Raw genomic sequence first — 18,457 nt, 5'->3', positions numbered from 1 at the left:
ATATGTGAATTTTTTGTTTTTAATTTTATTGGTAATATTTTAATTAATCTAAGCTCTTACACTTTTAAGATAGATTTTTAGCGGTTTTTGTCGTCAGACTATCGAAAGAGTCAATTTGACATCTGGCAGCGCTGTTGATAACGATAGATTAGGCACACACCTCTGACGTTTGCTCACTATACATCAGCGTGTTGGGGAATAACCATTTTTTGCCAATGTGTAGACAAATTGAAAAGAGAACTTCCCCTTGAATTTTGGGATCACTATAAAAGTGCGGGACAACCATGAAAAAAGTCTTATTAACTAAAACCCAGCAAATAGAACGTTTACCAACGTCTATTAGGGGGAGTGTTGTTGTGAATGGCAGTACTAATGCCAGCTTTGGTAGTGGTGGTGGTGGTGGAGGTGATACAAGAAACACGAGCGTAATAATGTCACCAAAGGTTCTGACCGTGCCAGTTGTTCGAGTGATATCAAAGAGCAATAGTACATCGGTAGTGACAAATACGTATACGCAACGTAAGTGCTATCAGGCTGTGTTCGAGGACATTTTTAAAAGTTTAATGCAAATACCTGACAAGCAACTACATCAGCGAGTAATTGACGCGATCAACAGTGTGGGAGTGTCTAAAAGTGCGAGTAATGCGAGTGATGATAAGACAAACGTTATCTCTAATCAAAATAAAATGTGTTCCTGTGGCTCGACGTCGTCATCAACAACAATAACAACAACAGCTCCAGTGAAAGTAAATGTGTCAACACAAACAGATTTCACAGAATTTCCCAAAACAGAACCTATTACCAGCAATATACCACCAGTATCCAATAAAACTGAGTTACCAGTTACCAATATTGTACTTAAAAGTGAAGCAACCTTGAGAAAATCATCGATATCGAGTGACAGTGGCATGGCACAAGCACCGACGTCTCCTAACAAGGCAACTGCCACAACGGCAACTGGAAAAATTCCAAAAAAACGTGGAAGGAAACGCAATACATGCGTTCCAAAAGTAGTCAAAAGATCCTCTGCTGAAATGGCGCTACAGGAGCGTGAGGATAAGCAATTGACGCCCATTGTGACAAAAAGAAAGAAATTGGATACCGCACCATCACCTGTAATTATTAATATTTCTGGAATATTTTCCAACAAGCAATGATATTTACATTTTTAATTATTTTTTCAGACTTTAAGAAAACCTGTGACCAGCAGCTGCTCGTCTACTCCAGATTGGTCCTTTGAGAATATTAATTTAAATAATTTATCAGATGATGTAGATAAATATATTGAAACAGATACAATTGAAAGCATATTACGAACTATGGGGGAGGAATATTTAAAAGCTGCAACTAAATCCCACGAAGGCTTGTTGTAAGTTAAACAATTTTCACATTTTCTGTTTTTCCCCACAATCATATTCATTTTCTTTGTTTCGACAAAAAGGAAAAGTTTCAATATCCGGGTTTACCCGATTTTGAAATCTTATTTTTACTGTAGAGCGTAAAAAATTAAATCTGCGATAAGCATTTTAAAGATAAAACTCTTTGGTAAACATAAACAAGGTTATTTTGCTAATTGGTTTTTGTTTTTTCCAGACCCATACACGATGCCATTATAGTGAATGATATTCAGGTAGTGAGACGTCAGGCATATGTCTGGTTAAAATTGAGGAAGACAGATTTAAATCAATTACTTACTGACGACGATGAAGATTGCCTCCAATTGGCCATACAAAGTGATAGTGATCCAAAAATAATGGACATTATCTTAAATTCTGGAATTTTACCCAATCACATTTATGAGAATTCAAATACAGCTCTCCATTTGGCCGTTATCAATAATATTCAATTAAAATCACTGAAAGCGCTTATGCAGAAAATTGATTTGAATCTATTGCTGCAAATAAATGATGATGGCTATACGGCACTTCATATAGCTGTACGGCATAATCAATATAAAATAGCAGAAGTCATCTTGGATACCATTGACCGCAGAGAATCGAATGTTGTGTATGACAGACCAATTGAGGAAATAACTGAAAGTCAGAATGAGTTGAAAAAGTTTTCAAAATACTATGAAAATGCCTGCGATCGCTTGGAATTATATCAGGATAAACTAAAACATAGTCGCTTAAAAAGAGAGGTAATCAATGCCAGCGAATCCCGAGCGGGTAATCCTCCACTTTTCTATGCCATCGAAGGGGAATGGGGTAGGTTTTTGAATATATATATTAGCATAATAACGCTTTAAATAAATGTATTTTATTTATAGAACATCTTTGCTATTTCCTGCTCGCACATTTGGCCGATCCCGAAGAGGAGAACTTAAGCGGGAATTCACCAAAATCATTTCACTACGAATACACACGAAGTTTGCGTATCAGTCTGAAAGTGGGGCGCATTATGGATAAAGTTACAAATATTTTAAATAATGCTCCTCCAACAAGTAGTTAGGGTATTCCTCCATTTGTTAGATCGCAAGAGTTTTGTTTTGTTAAACGATTAAATATTTGGTGGGAATACCCAAAATAATATTGAAATTTTTAATTATAATAATATTTAATTTGTAAATAAATTTTTTTTGATTATTGATTTAACCCCAATCTACATATGTATACAAATAATGATAATATTTAATTTGTAAAATATACAAGTAATTTTTTTTTTATTGATTTAATCCCAATCTAAATTTTGATTGAATTGTTTCATTTTGTTTATATCGATGGACTGCATTGAGGGAGGTAATTTCTTATTTTGTACTTTTTTAGATGGTTTATTTCCTTTCTTTCTACGACGACCTTTTTTTTGCTGACTCACTACAACATTATAAACAATAAGATTGGAAATTGTTTTTATAATCATTTTCTAACTTGCCTATTTTTTCCAGTCGCTTTATGTCTTCAGGACTATAATGTCCATAATTACAGAATAACTGAAATTGGCAATAGCCACTGAAAAATCGTCTACAGGGCTTTTTAAGGCGTTCCTTTTTTAAAATTTGTGCGGGATCTGAAAGATGAAGAAATGTTTACAATATATGTACATATGTATTTTATTTGTGGGAAGTCCCTTACTTTCGAATCTTTGCATGTAGGTCACCTTGGCTGCTGTATGCAGCATGCCAGCGTTGTGCAATTTACGCACATTAATATCATTTTTCATAAAACAACAACAATAATCGCAATAATAACTTTTGCCACCCATTTTTTTCAGAAATTAAAAAATAACAAATATAAACAATGCTGGGACTAGCGATGTGCAAATTCTGCAAGTAATCGTTACTTGTAACGGGTTGCATTTAGCTTTGTTTAAATAGTTAGCTAAAAAGAAACTCAAGTATATAATTAAATGTTATACATAATTTTTATGGTAAATTGGATAAAAATTATGTATATTTGTTACTATTTTAATGTAATCGGCCCAAGTAAAGATGAGTTTGTTTTTCAATTCAGTGGGATTTTAAAGTAGCTAATCAAAACCATTTTAGGAATAGCTTAACGAAGCATCACTATATTATAAAAGGTGGCAACACTTTATATTCAATTAAAAACAATTTGCAAAATGTTGTAAATAACAGTCAAATTTTTAAGTATTAGTAACCATTTTGAATTAAGCTAAAGTGCAATAATGTTTTTACCCGAAACTGCCACCTTCTGTATCACATTGCTGGTATATGGAGCCATTTTGCTATTATTAATTTACTATGTAAGTTCTATTTGGTAGCTACATGAAACATTTAATTAATTTGATTTCTTTTTTTCTTAGGTTTTAACACTCGCCGATCTAGAGTGTGACTATTTAAATGCTCAGGAATGCTGTCGTCGCTTGAATTTCTGGGTCATACCCAAATTTGGTTCACATGCTTTGCTATGTGTCCTTCTACTTTTAGGGGGCCATTGGATAATGTTCCTGCTCAATTTGCCCATGGTTCTATGGCTCTACTATGAGCTACATCGTCAGCGTAGAGATAGTCTTGGTGTCTATGATCCCGTGGATATACATAGCCGTGGTCTATTGAAAGTTCATTTGCGAAATTGTATGATTTATTTGGGTTACTATTTCATTATGTTCTTTGTAGGTTTGTATTGGTAAGTTGATGAAATTTTCCATTGTTTGCTTTTGCTTGCTTTAAAAGAAATACTTTGTTTGTTTCAGTCTCATTTCTTCGCTGATTAAGGGGGATCCCATCAAACGGTATGAGGATGATGAAATAGTCACTGATTTTTGAAGGTTGGCATAAACCTTGGCTTCCATTGAGAGTGAGAATGCCAGATTAATATATACATACATAGATTTAATTAGTTAAGTCAACTACCCCAAGACCAAATTAAGAATCTCAAACTAATGAATTTCACAAATTATGAGATTCTTAAGGCTCAATTCTCTTGCACTACACAAAGAAGAATCTTCTCAGTTTAATTTATGGAATATTTTGAACAAATTGAAAAGTCTAACCTAGTCCTATAGAAATTTATACTCATAGTTATAGGTAATCATCATTGTAATTCATTTAACAATTTCTCGAGACAAAACATTAGTTTTTTAAATTCATAATTTATTTATTTCATATATATATATATTTTTTTTTTTATAGGCATTTAAACAATTGATTTATTTCTTACTTATTCGCATAGACATCACAAAAGTATAAAAATATATGTATTTATATGACAATTAAATTTTTTTTGTCTATTGTAAAAAGTCGATGACTTCTTCCAGTTCACGTTGACGAGCCTGTTTCTGGGCCCAGCGGGCTTCGGCTGTCTTGACACTGATTACCCAACGATCGTGGGCCAATTTAATGCCACAAACATTTTGATTATCCAATGAGGATTTGTGAGATGTGCCTGCTGCTCCTGCTGCTGTTGTTGTTGTTACCTTCTTATTGCCCATATACGACTGAGCATCGGAGCGTGGATGTCGTCGCTTGGCCGGACACTGTTTGCCACCTTTGGGAAATGGTGGCTCCGATAGATATAGCTTCAGACAGGCCTGATGAAACAAATGACCGCAATACACACGCTCTATATACGCCTCGGAATTCTCATCCGTAACCATATCTTTGGGATCTTTGGGTAAAACAGGATTATCACAAATGGGGCAAAGTTCTAAATGAAAATCATGAGTGGCCTCTAGGCAAAATTTCAATGAGCGATGCAATGATCGTATGGGACGAAAATTGGCCAACTCATCTTTGGTGAGACGCAGCGGTGGCTCTACACATTTGCGTGCTATCTCCCGGGATTGTCCGTTTAAATAGCGCACCAGTATGGCCGGTAAATTAGAGTCTTGGCATTTTAATTCCACACTTTGCGTGGGATAATCATCGGGCACTGTGGCTATGATCCGGTATATATAGGCGCCACCTCGTGCCGTTAGTTCGACACTGCTATTCTTTTGCCTTAGTTTTAGTTGACTACTCTCAGCCTGCTGTTGCGATAGAGTTTCTTGTGCCTTAATATCCATGCGTAACTGTTTTATCTCATCCAGAACCACACACAAAGGATTGTCTGTTAGATATTGTTGGGTGAAGGCAAGAACTAAAAAGGATTGTTGCTTGCCCATATGCTCCTTTAAATATTCATCAATTAGTCGTGTTAGCTCTGTCAATAATTTATCCGAGTACACACGGCTCTTCAGCTCTACCAGAATTGTAGAAGTTTTCGGATAGTTTTCCGGAAAACGTAGGCAAACGGTCATGGAACGATTTTGCCTCTCTGGATAGATATCGACTCTTATTAGGGAGGGAGAACAGGCAATAATTTTTGTGTGCGGTATTTGTTGTTCGCACTTGTCCCGAAAATCGGCGATTTCTTGCTCTATAAAGCCCATGACAGGCGTAATAACAGAAAACCGGTGTTTATTTGGTAATTTTTGCAAGTGTTTGAAATTTAATGCCAATTGGAAATATTTTTAAACAGCTGTGGGGTTAATAGAGTTGCCACCACTATTAAATGATTTACTTAAAAAAGCTAGATTGCTGGCTAAATTAAAATCACTTAAACTCAATTAAAACCCAGCAACAACTAACATTCTTCAAGTGAAAAATAAAGTGGCATAATATTTTCCGTTTGCCATTAGAAATTTGGCTTTTTAATAAATTTTGTTTTGGTTAAAAAAAATGCCATCACTGAAATTTTCAGTACCTTGTCAACACTAGAAAACACTCGACTGACGCAAAACCTTCGCCACGTTGTGTAAAACGCCGACTAAGTTAAAGGACCCAAATAACTAGCTGAAAATGGTATTGGATTTGGATCTATTTCGCAGCGACAAGGGATTCAATCCCGACGCTGTGCGTGATAACCAAAAGAAACGCTTCAAAGATGTCGCTCTCGTGGAGACGGTCATCTCAAAAGATACGGAATGGCGACAATGTCGCCATCGGGCCGACAATCTGAATAAGGTGAAAAATGTCTGCAGCAAGGTTATTGGGGAAAAGATGAAGAAAAAGGAACCAGTGGGTGCCATGAGCGAGGAATTGCCAGCTGCTCTATGCGAAAATCTTACGGAAATTGTTGCCGAAACATTGCAGCCCCTGACCGTGAGTCAGATTAAACAGCTGCGTATCGTCATCGATAATGCGATGGTGGATAATCAAAAATCCTTGGAAGTGGCAGAGCAGACCAGAAATACAGCCCTACGGGAGGTGGGCAATCATCTGCATGAATCGGTGCCCGTTTCGAATGATGAAGATGAAAATAAAGTGGAACGCACCTACGGAGATTGCGAGAAACGAAGCAAATACTCTCATGTCGATCTGATTGTTATGATCGACGGCATGAACAGTGAGAAGGGAGCAGTGGTATCTGGTGGACGTGGTTATTTCTTGACAGGACCAGCAGTATTTCTTGAACAGGCGCTAATACAGCATTCCCTGCATTTGCTCTATGCCAAGGATTATGTGCCCCTGTACACGCCATTCTTTATGCGCAAAGAAGTGATGCAAGAGGTGGCCCAACTCTCGCAATTCGATGAGGAACTCTACAAAGTGGTGGGCAAGGGCAGTGAAAAAGCCGAGGAGGCTGGCACGGATGAAAAATATTTGATTGCCACCTCAGAGCAACCGATTGCCGCCTATCATCGGGATGAATGGCTGCCAGAGGCTTCGCTACCCATCAAATATGCTGGTTTGTCCACATGCTTCCGGCAAGAGGTTGGCTCCCATGGACGCGATACACGCGGCATTTTCCGTGTCCATCAGTTCGAGAAAGTGGAACAGTTTGTATTGACATCACCGCATGACAATAAATCCTGGGAAATGATGGATGAGATGATTGGCAATGCCGAGCAGTTCTGTCAATCTCTAGGCATTCCATATCGTGTGGTTAACATTGTCTCCGGTGCCCTCAATCATGCTGCATCCAAGAAACTCGATCTGGAAGCCTGGTTCGGCGGCAGCGGTGCCTATCGTGAACTCGTCTCCTGCTCCAATTGTCTAGACTACCAGGCACGTCGTCTCCTTGTGCGTTATGGCCAAACCAAAAAGATGAATGCATCCGTCGACTATGTCCACATGTTGAATGCCACTTTATGTGCAGCCACTCGTGTGATTTGTGCCATCCTCGAGACACATCAAACGGAAACGGGCATCAAAGTCCCGGAACCACTAAAGAAATTCATGCCGGCCAAGTATCAAGATGAGATTCCATTCGTTAAGCCAGCTCCCATTGATCTAGAGCTGGCGGCAGCAGCTGAAAAACAAAAGGGCAAAAAGGACAAAGGCAAAAAGGATCCAGCAGCTGCTTAAATTCCTAATAGTCTAGAATGAATGCTTAATTAAGCTTGCGATGTTCTCTTAATATTGTTAACTTATCAAAATGACTCAAAAACAAAACAAAAAAACAAATATTTCTATGGCATTTATATAAAAACAAATAACCTTTTTTTAAAATTTAATTAAAACAAGCTGCGCTTCAACAAACAAGAACAATAACTAAAGGAAATACGTTTTATTTATTTATTAAATTGTTTGGTATTTTAGAAATCTAAATCAAGATTATTAAATGACAAGAATGAGGTCTAAGCACGGATGACTGAGGTAGTTTATGAGATTGTGATCGGAAGCGTTTTTGCATCTCCCAGTTCAATCTGAGTCTTACCACCAACTCAACTCGTAGTTAAGGTTCTTAAAGTTCAGTTGCTTATTCTTAGTCTGGCTTGGATATAAGAGAATAAAACTGAAAAATGTAATCGAAATCCAGTGATCCTTATTGGTCTCTAAAATTTCTTTATCTTTCTTATATTGAAATTTGTATCCGATTTGGCTAAAACTCCCTGAAATTTCTAGAAAGAAATATTGGATTAAAAGGTAATTTTAAATTACTAAATTGCAGTCGGAAATCGCTTTATTCACTATAGTTCCTCTTCTACACAAAACCCACATAGAAAGTTTTAGAACTTTCTCTCAGAAAATTATTTAGTATACCCTTTAAAAATATTTTACTCCATTTTGTAAGCAAATCGAACATAGATCTTTACAACTTTCGAATATTACGGTTCTATAATGTATATATTTCTGATCAGCGTGAGAAACCAAGTCAAAATACCCTTCAAAGGATCGTTCTCCTTTTATTTGAGAGAAATTAAGATAGTTTAACAATTTATTTACTTTTCGTATTACTATTTATTGATAGTTATAGTATTTTTGATATACCCTTATTTCAATGCCTCTAATCAGTCACTCCTTCGTGACGGAGTTTCTTTTAATATTTTAGTAGCCGGCAACCTGGTTGCCCTGGCAACATATTCAAAAATTTATTTACTTTTCATCATCCCTTCTACTCTTCTAACGAATTTTTATGAAATTGTCATTATAATAAAGTGAAAGAAAAAATTGTAAAAACAATTTAAAATAAATTTCAATAATGTCGAATCAGAAACGTCGTGAGAAATGCAATAAGGATACACGATGGGATCGCATAAGGAAACGTTATTTGAATGTCAATCCTTTGGCTCTTAAAACGGATGCAGTGCGTCGTTTTATTGAATTGGACTGTGTGGGAAAACATGAGGAACGTCGCCTTATTGAAGGTGATAGGCCCAAGCATCTAAATCCTAGTGTTATAATGGATATGCGGCATAGGATGGTGAGATTTTGTTTAGTGGTGACGGTGAAGCAATCTTCTAGAGAATTTTTGTATATAGTTTCAGCAAATACCCCATAAGTTGCCATTGGCCACAATGGCACATGGCAATAGTCTGGAAACGACAAAGGCTCATAATTTGGAGGTGGAGAAGCGTTATATTGACAATCAATTGGAAAAATTTCGCCAACAATTGGCACGACAGCATCCCAAGGATAAAAAAGGGATACGAGTGCGTCCAACTAAACCAGATTTCAATTTGAATAATGCTCCTCTAGTCCAGAGTTTAGCTTCAGCGGCTCAGCACATTGATGATTTCTATAGCACTCCAGTTGTGGCTTTGGGTCAAGTGTCCAAAATATGTTCCACATCCAAGCAGGTGGCTACAACGAGTCTGCTGAGGCATTTGGAACAGGCTGAACAGGAGGCAGATATGGAACATGGTTGGATCATTCATGAGGAGGAGCATGTGGCTCAAGTAAAGGAAATTGCTGATGAATTCAGGGATGAGGAAATTAAATCGTTAGCTTTGGATTTGGATTTGTTGGAGTATCGTAAGTTTACCAAGCAGTTGCAAGTGGATGAGAATAAGGCGAAACTGGAGCTATGTCGCACACCAAGCCCATTGACCCCCACCGAGGAGTTCTTTAGACCTATGCGAGCTGCTGCCGAGCGTCAAATGCTTCACATGCGCACCATACGCCACGAGGAGGAGTTGCAGGAGCAACAGCAACTGCAAAGGGACTCATCTACACCTCAATTGCAGAGAGAGTCCTCCACATGCTCCAATACCAGCGATGGCATAGATTCGGTTATATCGGATCTAGCCGAGGAGGCTTTGTACGAACTCCAAATGGAGGCGGCTGAAGAGCAAAAAGAACAAGTGGACAAGGACAAGGATATAGTCAGTGGCAGTTGCCCTAAACATGTCCAGTTTCAGTTGCCAGCAAAGAAAACACCCACGTCCAACATACCCATAGCCATAAACAAACTGGAGGAGAAATCCCATGTAGAAAACGATCTGGAACCATTGCTTATACGCCGCATAGATGTACCCAAAGTGGTGGTAAGGCCAAAAGAACCAGAATTAGCTCCAACTTTCAGTGATGATGATGATGATGAAGCAGAGGATATGCTGGAGCCCGCCCATGAGAAGCATCGCATTATTGATCAACTTTTTCAGGCCAGAGCCAATACTGAATTGGTTTTGTTGCGGAAATATTTCCTTAGATGGATACACTATACAACGCTAGAGAAGATTGAGCGTGATCAGCAAGGATGTCGATATGGTACGACAGCCGCCAATCGTGTGCAGAAAATTAATGCCTTCCTGGACAAAGTTAGGCAGGAGAAACAACGACAAAGGACCATAAAGCAAACGAAGATCACTGCAAGTGATGTGGAAAAGGGGACACAAAAGTCATTGGAACAGCGAGAAGAGTCCATCAAATTGGCTAAGCAGTTCAAAAATAAGTAAGTAATAAAATTCTCCACAAAATTTCATCCAAATAATACTCTGATTTTCAGGCTAAAAGTCCAACAGGATATTATAGATTTGCAGCGCATAAAATTGGAACGTCAGGAACGTTTGATTATGCAACTGAAGCTCAGTAAGCTCAGCGATGAGGCCAAGGAGGCACGTGAAGATCTTAAACAGGAGCTAAAAACCGTCATCCGTTGCGGTGATCCCAAGGCAAAGGCCAAAGCCAAGTGTCTTCAACTTATTGGCAGTTTGCGAGATGCCGAAGATGAGGAAGTGGCCAGATTGCAGGGAAAAGCCTTGCTCCAGCCACGTTTCCTGCAGCACATGCAAGAGCGAGCCATGGAGCGAAGTGTGCGTCATGAACAGGCACGCCAGCGGCGAGCTCAGGCTGAGGCGGAACGGGAAGCAGCCAAAATGGCCCTTGAGGAAGCCAAACGGCAGGAGGATGAAGAGGCTAAACGTCTGCGTATAGAGGTCCTTAAAGAAAAACGGCGCCAAGAGAAAATGGCTAAGATCCTCAAAGAACGTGAACGTCAACGTTTCTTGGAAAACCAAAAGAAGGCTGTAGAATTCGGTCGTCGCCTGATCCTCAGTCGCATTGGCATGGAGGGATTCAAGCGTCTCTTACAACGAAAGCGCGAAAATCTAGTGAAATGTGAAGAGTTCCGACGACGTTTATACAAGAAGAATGCCTTTCTTGCCTGGCGTGGCTATGCCGCCTTCAGGCAACGCCAGAAAATTGTTCGCGCCGACCAATGCCATAATCGTGCCCTCAAAAGGCGTGTCCTATACGCATGGATCACCTATGTGCAGGATGAGAGAAGCAAAATGTTAGTGGCCATCGATTGGCATGCTCTTCATGCCATGGAACATTGGTTTGATCGTTGGCAGAAATATACAACTCACAATAGATTATTGGAAGATACCAAAACAAAGCAGGCCATATCACATCATGAATGGTAAGTGCGAGTATCTATAGCTTAAAAGTTGGTAGAAGTTTAAGAAGGTTGGAAAACTATTTTCAAAAAAAGGATTTTGCCTTTGATTTTTTCGTTAGAGTTGATAGCAAATTTCTTGTTGTTTAGATTGTATATTATCTCGCATTCCAAAAGAAATTTGAATTTGACTGAGTCATGACTGAGACCTACTTTAGATTTCTACTCACAGAAGAATTATCCGGATGTTTAAATGTCAAAGCTTAAGAAAAATTGATTACACAGGCCGACATTTTTGAGGTCATGAAAAAGTTCAAAAGGGGTCTTATAGTAATTTGGGGGTGCTGATCACGGTCCTGTGGTTAGTTTAACGTCACCAAAAATCATGTCGGCCTGTGTTATTAACAAAAAAACATTTGGAAACAAGATTAATTGGGCGAAAAGCTTAATTTAAATGTACAAGTTTTAGGTTCAAAAATTAGATATATAAGGCATTTTTTGACATACAATTCTAAAAATAATTACATAGACTTAAACCAATTCAGCCTCGAGGTGGCTCAATTGAAAGATTGAAATAGAAAACATATTTAGAAGCTTTTAAAGTAGGTTTTTAAAACAACGTTCAAAGTGACTTTAAATTTTTGCAAAATGTGATTACAAATATCATATTATTACTATATCTTTGCAGGCATTTGAAATGGAAAGTTCTGGATTGTTGGCGACGTTTGCCGCAAATCTTAAAAATTGAAAAGGAAACCGAAGAACGACGTCAACGTTGGCGTATGAAAATTTGGGAACTTTTACCCGATTACAAGCCTCGGGAAGATAGTCTCTGGTAGTTTTAATTCACAACTTTTATCATTTATGCTTTTTAAGTTATTGTTTTAAAGTTAATTTTGGTTTTGTTTAATTTGTTCTTTGTATTTCATATTCAAACAAATTCAGTTGATTACTTAGAATACTATATTTGAAGAGTTGTGAGTAAATTTGAGTTTTGAAAATTGCATTTTTGTAAACTAAGACAGAAGCCTTAAACACAACATAATACACTACAGTTTAAGTTACACATACATACATATATATTGAAATAGCTAGCATTATAATAAACTTTAAGCTTATATTTAATAAAAACTACTAGTACTAGATTAAGCATTTTGCTGTTATTATATAGTTTGTGCTTGCCCTTGTCACTTATTTTGAAATAATGGCTCGCCAATTGCTCCAAATGCGATTCCTGCTGGTGGGCGGTGCACGTTTATACTCATGCAATGTGGATCCCAGCCAGGTCACATAAATTTGACGGAATAGGAGAAAAGCTACATAGCAGGATATAAGCATGGCGTAGGCTGCTACCACAAAAGATATGCCCAATCTGCAAAGAGACAACTAAATGAGATTAGATTTCCAAACAAAATGAATTTTGTAACTCACTCAAAGTCTTCAAAAACTTCACTGCAATCGTCTGGCAAAAGGATAGGAACTCCCAGCATACGGAATACCAAAAAGGGATGACATATGGATGTCAATGTTAGATTAGAGCCCAAGAGCAGGGCAAGCTCGGAGAAGAGCAGTCCCCATATATACCAGCGATAATTTCGCTCACCAATGCAGCAATTGAGCCAAAAACTATGATGCGAACGCCGTTTGACACAGGAGCCACAGATGGGGCAATGATAGGCACGCCTTGGTGTAACCTTGCGACAAATCTCACAAATGTTCGGTTGGCCATGCAACAAACCAGATCGCTCTGGCGGCCCATCAAGATCCATGACTACAACATTGTCGTCGTCGTCTTCGTCAACATCATTCAAAAGACTTTCCATTTGCAAAGTTGTCTGGGCCTCGGCTTGCTCCTCGCCACTAGAAGCTTCCGCTATGCCAGGCAACTCATCCTTTGGCGTTGTTCCATATTGTGCTGTGACCAAATTGAGCGCAGATAATTTCTTTGTGCGATATAAACAATAAATTGCCGCTGCTGATAATATGATGAGGGCGTAGTTCTCCTCGGGCAACAGTTCTAAAAGTGGTACCTCACACTCGAATACCAATATCATGTAGAACACCGAGAAGACAATCCAACTGAGAAAGAAATTCGTACGAGTGGCTGTTCGTTCCGCCAGCTGTAAGCCCCATACAGTGAATCCCATGACGGTGAGCATAAGAATCAATGCCGTTTTGCCATTCAGAGCTGCCAAACCCATCATTAGGGGTATCATCAATCCCGGTGCCAGAGCAGCGGGTGAAATACGCTTCGCCCCGCCCACCCATGGCAAACGTAGACGATCCTGGAAAGCAATCAGCATGCCGTTCAGATTCTTCCGTTCAATCTTTTGACAAGTTACCAATCTATAAATAAAAATCGTAATTTCCAATTTTAAGTATTCACATTCAGTCGATTAGGTGAATTAATTGACGCCCTACCGCGTGCATACCAAATCAAAGTCCTGGCAATTACAACAACATCCTAGAATATGGTATGGTTTTCTATCTGATCCAATATATTGACAGCAACAAAGCTGGTCCTGGATCTCTTTCGTCTTTGACGCTGCTTCAAAGTAATCCATAGCAAAGAAAAATATATATTTAATATCGATTATGCCGGCAATTCCAATGTAGTTCCGAGTTCAAGCAGCATAAACACACGAAACGAAAGGTTAATACATGATCTGGCCAATTATAAATAGGATTTTACTAATCTCAAAGAAAATTTAGAATTATTTAAGTACTTGGTTTTCTTTTAGACATTTACTCACACAATCTCCAGACAGAATACAAAAACAATAAAACAAAAACTAGTTCGTTTTGCAGTTGCCGACCGCAGATCAGCTGTTAATCAGCAAATAAAAATAAGGGTGGAGCAAATTTGAAAACTTAGCTTTTTCAGCTTTTTTCGGCCAAAAAGAATTTTAATCTCTAATTTCGTTTAAGAAAGAATTCACTTTTTTTAAAAAGGAATACAAAATAGTACCTTATATTTCTTTTCATAAACTTTATTTAAATTTTAATTCTAAAATGCCTCGCTTTAAATTTTCGTCTGTATGCCAAACATTTTTACTCTCGAATATTCCGTTCTTCTTAATTACTTCTATAAATTGTTCTAAGCCGCCACCCACACCAAAATAGTGTGATTTGGCAGCCACTAATACTAGTCCATCGGATTTTAGTCGACTACTAAAAGTATCTATAAGTTTCTGTTGATTTTCTATATTATAAATTGTCTCGGCAGTAAGAATTATATCATATTTATTTAAATCCTTGGTCAATAAGGCAAAATGTGACCAATCTCCAGAGAAGAACTTTGTATTTTCCTCCAAAATTTTCAGTTTTTCATCATCTTTCGAAGTATCCTTTAGATTTAGTACGACATTTGGCTGAGTAATGTTTTCCAGAACATCTTTGTTCTGTTAAGAAAAAATATATTATTAAAAGGATCATTTAAAGTTATTCTAAAATTTACATAATCTTGAAAGTCTACTTTAGCTCCACATTTCACGGCATATATGCCCAATAGTCCAGAACCACAGCCCAGATCGAGTACATGTTTGTCTTTCCAAAAGGATTCCTTAAAGTTTTCTGCTAAATACAATAATATATCATCTGTACCCTCCCACATTTTAGCTCCACCTTCGTAGACTCCTGTAATTAAATCCGAGAGTTTATCTTCTGATTTCTTAATATCCGTGCTATCTCCATCTTGATGCGTTTTTATATCATCAAGGACGAAACCGGCTATAAGATGACGCAATTCTATATTACCAACTTTAAGGTCTTTGGCATTTAGTTCGTACAAATCTAGATTTGTTAATAGAGCTTCAGTAGGCTTTACATGCTCGGCTTGATACCAGGTAACTTCCTCTTTTGTTTCTCGTTCATTTTCAGAAGTTTTATCCTCCTTTGGCAGATCAAAAGCTGTATCTGAAGTTTCAGCATCCACATGGAAGTTGAATTTAAACATTTTTTAAATCTTTAGGGCACCCTGTTTCTGTTGTTATATTCCTTGAGTGTTAAAATGATTTATGAACCAATATGGATTACAAATTGCAACAGATGCAATAAATACAAAATAACCGGGTAAATTAAAGTTTTAAACTCTTTTTTATTTATTGTTTACTTCGGGAATTCTTAACAGGTGTTGAAGCACACTTTTTGGAATTGGGTTATCGTTATCGCTCACCAGTGTTGGAAAGACTCCTAGGTTTTTCAAAACTATCGACATTACTTTTATCGATTTTATTTTCATTGCGACCCTGCGGAAATTTGTGTTTTTTTTTATACTTCTCAAAAAATTTCTATGGACGGCCAATTAAACAACGATGTAAGTTTATTTATTGCCAATTAGAATTTTTCAATAATCAATTACTTAATTAAATAGGGCGTCCAGCCAGCGCCATTGATGTCCATACGATTTGAGACGCAACAGCAATTGTCGGAAAACGCGGCGGCAACGGCATCGGCCCCGACCAATGGGAACGAAAATGGCAACGCTAACGCAGCCGGCGATGCTGCTATTGATGAATCGGACTATACGGAAGTTGGCGATAGAGAAGATCCTACGGATGCTGCTGCTGATTTAGTTTTACCCAAAGCTCTAGAGGATGTTCTAGCTCTTAAGGACCAACGTGCTGCCGAGTTTACTATCGACGGTGACTCCCAAGGTGGCAGTGGCACACAAGAAGGCGGCGACTTTGCCGATGTGGGTGATGAGAGCGATGATGAAGCCGAAAATCAAGTAAATGGCAGTGGCATCAGCAAATCCGCCAAACAGAGCAAGGCGGAAAAAAACAAAAAGAAAAAGCGACGTAAGAAGCAGAATAAGAAATTGCGGCAACAATTGGAAGTTGAGAGGCAAAATCAATTGGCCACTACAGAGAGCCGGCAAGGTCAAGAAAAGGATAATTCGGATGAAAATGAAGCAAAAGCCGAGCAAGAGCCGAAGGCAACCGGCAGCGACGATGAGCATTATGAGAAGGATAAAAAAGGAAAACACAAGGAACATCGCTCAAGTTCAAGCAGAAAAAGGAGAGAACGCGTTGAGGAAAAATCCAAAGAAAAGAAACCCGCTGAGACAAGTGAAGATGAAGTGACAATTGAGTAAGCATATCGACATTATATGAGTTGAAAATGATTTAATTTTCCCACTGTTCTCTCACAGATATGTGCCCGAAAAGATAACCATAGCAGATCTGGCACCCATGTACAGACAATTTTATCGTGTCTTTGAAATCTTTAAATTAGAGAATAAACCCAAGCCAGCCGAAAAGGACAAGTCTGCATTGGATGGCGAAGCTTTGGCTAAGGATAGAAAATCCACTGATAAGCTGCATGGTGAGGATGATGATGATGATGCCGACGATGATGAAGATGCACAGAAGGCAGATAAGGAGAAGTTATCAAAAAGAAAACTCAAAAAATTAACACGGCTCAGTGTAGCCGAGCTAAAGCAGTTGGTCTCCCGCCCAGATGTGGTTGAAATGCATGATGTTACCGCACGTGATCCCAAATTATTAGTTCAATTGAAGGCCTACAGGAATACAGTGCAGGTGCCCAGGCATTGGTGTTTCAAGCGAAAGTATTTGCAGGGCAAGCGTGGTATAGAGAAGCCGCCATTCGATTTGCCAGCTTTCATTAAGAAAACGGGTATCATGGAAATGCGTGAATCACTGCAAGAACGAGAGGATGCCAAAACCCTAAAGGCCAAAATGCGAGAGAGAGTGCGACCCAAGATGGGTAAAATCGACATTGACTATCAGAAACTGCACGATGCCTTCTTTAAATGGCAGACCAAGCCACGTATGACCATACACGGTGATCTCTATTACGAGGGCAAAGAATTCGAGACACGTCTGAAAGAAAAGAAACCGGGTGATTTATCCGAAGAGCTACGAATCGCCCTTGGTATGCCAGTTGGTCCACAATCGCATAAGATTCCGCCCCCATGGCTGATAGCCCAGCAGCGTTATGGGCCGCCACCTTCGTATCCGAATCTAAAAATACCAGGTCTAAATGCTCCCATTCCAGAGGGCACAGCATTTGGTTATCATGCAGGAGGTTGGGGTAAGCCGCCGGTGGATGAAAATGGCAAACCCTTGTACGGAGATGTGTTTGGAACCAATATGTTGGACCTTGACGTAAGTTGGAACGATATTTTTACCAATTACGATTATAATTTACTTCTAATATCTCAATAGAATGGCATCGATGAGGCCGACATTGAACGTAATCAATGGGGTGAACTGGAATCCGAATCTGAAGAATCTTCCGAGGAGGAAGAAGAGGATGGCGAAGATCTAGGCGATCAGCAGGATGAAACTGGTCTGGTTACGCCTGTTGAAGGTTTGGTTACCCCATCGGGTCTGACCAGTGTACCAGCCGGCATGGAAACACCCGAAAATATTGAGCTACGTAAAAAGAAGATCGAAGCCGAAATGGAAGAGTATGTTTATTGCCTGCCTTATTATAAACGGTTCATAATTTCCTTTATTTTTTGCATTTAGTAATGAAACCCCCGTGCTTTATCAAGTGCTGCCGGAGAAGCGCACTGATCGCATTGGTGCTTCCATGATGGCATCTACACATGTGTATGATATAAGCGGAACTGGGGCTGGAGCTGGTGCTGCTAAACCGCCACCAGTTCGTTCCACAACCAACACGACCACAGATCGTGAGGGCATTGTTGAATTGGCTTTGGATCCAAGTGAATTGGACATGGACAATGACGCAATGGCTCAACGATATGAACAACAAATGCGCGAACAGCAAAATCATTTGCAAAAGGAGGATCTTTCTGATATGTTGGCCGAGCATGTGGCACGTCAGAAATCCAAACGCAAGCGGCAACAAACGGATCCGGCCAAGTCCACAAAGAAGTACAAGGAGTTCAAGTTTTAGTCGAGCAAAAGAAATTAACAATAAAACATTTTCCATACAAATGGCCAAAAAAAACTTTTTTAATGCAC

The 18,457-nt window shown here is 38.8% G+C and overlaps 9 protein-coding genes across 11 annotated transcripts; 5 read left to right on the top strand and 4 right to left on the bottom strand.

Annotated features, from left to right (window-relative positions):
- The first annotated feature begins 171 nt into the window (after window positions 1-171).
- Window positions 172-2,539, top strand: LOC6642522. Its single transcript, XM_002064872.4, has 4 exons — window positions 172-1,115; window positions 1,185-1,369; window positions 1,594-2,207; window positions 2,270-2,539. Exons 1-4 carry the CDS (start codon window positions 285-287, stop codon window positions 2,449-2,451), a joined length of 1,812 nt encoding a protein of 603 aa, XP_002064908.3. The 5' UTR covers window positions 172-284; the 3' UTR covers window positions 2,452-2,539.
- Window positions 2,540-2,582: 43 nt separating this feature from the next.
- Window positions 2,583-3,254, bottom strand: LOC6642521. Its single transcript, XM_023175691.2, has 4 exons — window positions 3,072-3,254; window positions 2,872-3,006; window positions 2,675-2,813; window positions 2,583-2,601 (listed from the first exon to the last, which is right to left on the bottom strand). Exons 1-4 carry the CDS (start codon window positions 3,199-3,201, stop codon window positions 2,583-2,585), a joined length of 423 nt encoding a protein of 140 aa, XP_023031459.2. The 5' UTR covers window positions 3,202-3,254.
- Window positions 3,255-3,520: 266 nt separating this feature from the next.
- On the top strand, window positions 3,521-4,676 carry LOC6642520 (protein cornichon homolog 4). The gene is made up of 3 exons (XM_002064870.3): window positions 3,521-3,702; window positions 3,763-4,085; window positions 4,153-4,676. The coding sequence occupies exons 1-3, from the start codon at window positions 3,625-3,627 to the stop codon at window positions 4,223-4,225; spliced, it is 474 nt and encodes a 157-aa protein (XP_002064906.1). The 5' UTR covers window positions 3,521-3,624; the 3' UTR covers window positions 4,226-4,676.
- LOC6642519 lies at window positions 4,532-5,931 on the bottom strand. The gene has a single exon (XM_002064869.4). It carries the CDS (start codon window positions 5,827-5,829, stop codon window positions 4,687-4,689), a length of 1,143 nt encoding a protein of 380 aa, XP_002064905.1. The 5' UTR covers window positions 5,830-5,931; the 3' UTR covers window positions 4,532-4,686.
- A 218-nt stretch (window positions 5,932-6,149) lies between these two features.
- On the top strand, window positions 6,150-7,943 carry LOC6642518 (serine--tRNA ligase, cytoplasmic). The gene has a single exon (XM_002064868.4). The coding sequence runs from the start codon at window positions 6,239-6,241 to the stop codon at window positions 7,745-7,747; it is 1,509 nt and encodes a 502-aa protein (XP_002064904.1). The 5' UTR covers window positions 6,150-6,238; the 3' UTR covers window positions 7,748-7,943.
- An 885-nt stretch (window positions 7,944-8,828) lies between these two features.
- Window positions 8,829-12,379, top strand: LOC6642517 (trichohyalin). Its single transcript, XM_015178358.3, has 4 exons — window positions 8,829-9,086; window positions 9,145-10,556; window positions 10,611-11,525; window positions 12,190-12,379. Exons 1-4 carry the CDS (start codon window positions 8,865-8,867, stop codon window positions 12,338-12,340), a joined length of 2,700 nt encoding a protein of 899 aa, XP_015033844.1. The 5' UTR covers window positions 8,829-8,864; the 3' UTR covers window positions 12,341-12,379.
- Window positions 12,380-12,395: 16 nt separating this feature from the next.
- Window positions 12,396-14,279, bottom strand: LOC6642478 (palmitoyltransferase ZDHHC23). 3 transcript variants are annotated; one of them, XM_047010627.1, is made up of 4 exons: window positions 14,255-14,279; window positions 13,923-14,046; window positions 12,933-13,847; window positions 12,396-12,873 (listed from the first exon to the last, which is right to left on the bottom strand). In XM_047010627.1, the coding sequence occupies exons 3-4, from the start codon at window positions 13,802-13,804 to the stop codon at window positions 12,693-12,695; spliced, it is 1,053 nt and encodes a 350-aa protein (XP_046866583.1). In that variant the 5' UTR covers window positions 13,805-13,847; window positions 13,923-14,046; window positions 14,255-14,279; the 3' UTR covers window positions 12,396-12,692. The 3 variants fall into 3 exon arrangements, with proteins under 3 accessions (XP_046866583.1, XP_002064902.1, XP_023031580.1); XM_002064866.4 differs by lacking the exon at window positions 14,255-14,279 and having other exon boundaries at window positions 13,923-14,222; XM_023175812.2 differs by lacking the exon at window positions 14,255-14,279 and having other exon boundaries at window positions 13,934-13,997.
- Window positions 14,280-14,476: 197 nt separating this feature from the next.
- LOC6642477 (histidine protein methyltransferase 1 homolog) lies at window positions 14,477-15,648 on the bottom strand. Its single transcript, XM_002064865.3, has 2 exons — window positions 14,959-15,648; window positions 14,477-14,902 (listed from the first exon to the last, which is right to left on the bottom strand). The coding sequence occupies exons 1-2, from the start codon at window positions 15,454-15,456 to the stop codon at window positions 14,492-14,494; spliced, it is 909 nt and encodes a 302-aa protein (XP_002064901.1). The 5' UTR covers window positions 15,457-15,648; the 3' UTR covers window positions 14,477-14,491.
- Window positions 15,649-15,741: 93 nt separating this feature from the next.
- Window positions 15,742-18,430, top strand: LOC6642476 (splicing factor 3B subunit 2). Its single transcript, XM_002064864.4, has 5 exons — window positions 15,742-15,816; window positions 15,874-16,592; window positions 16,654-17,629; window positions 17,690-17,934; window positions 17,996-18,430. Exons 1-5 carry the CDS (start codon window positions 15,793-15,795, stop codon window positions 18,387-18,389), a joined length of 2,358 nt encoding a protein of 785 aa, XP_002064900.1. The 5' UTR covers window positions 15,742-15,792; the 3' UTR covers window positions 18,390-18,430.
- The last annotated feature ends 27 nt before the right edge of the window (window positions 18,431-18,457 follow it).

The sequence above is a fragment of the Drosophila willistoni genome, assembly GCF_018902025.1.
Source record: "Drosophila willistoni isolate 14030-0811.24 chromosome 2R unlocalized genomic scaffold, UCI_dwil_1.1 Seg167, whole genome shotgun sequence".
In the NCBI taxonomy this organism is placed as follows: Eukaryota; Metazoa; Arthropoda; class Insecta; order Diptera; family Drosophilidae; genus Drosophila; species Drosophila willistoni.
This window is presented reverse-complemented; position numbering and strand designations above follow the sequence as displayed.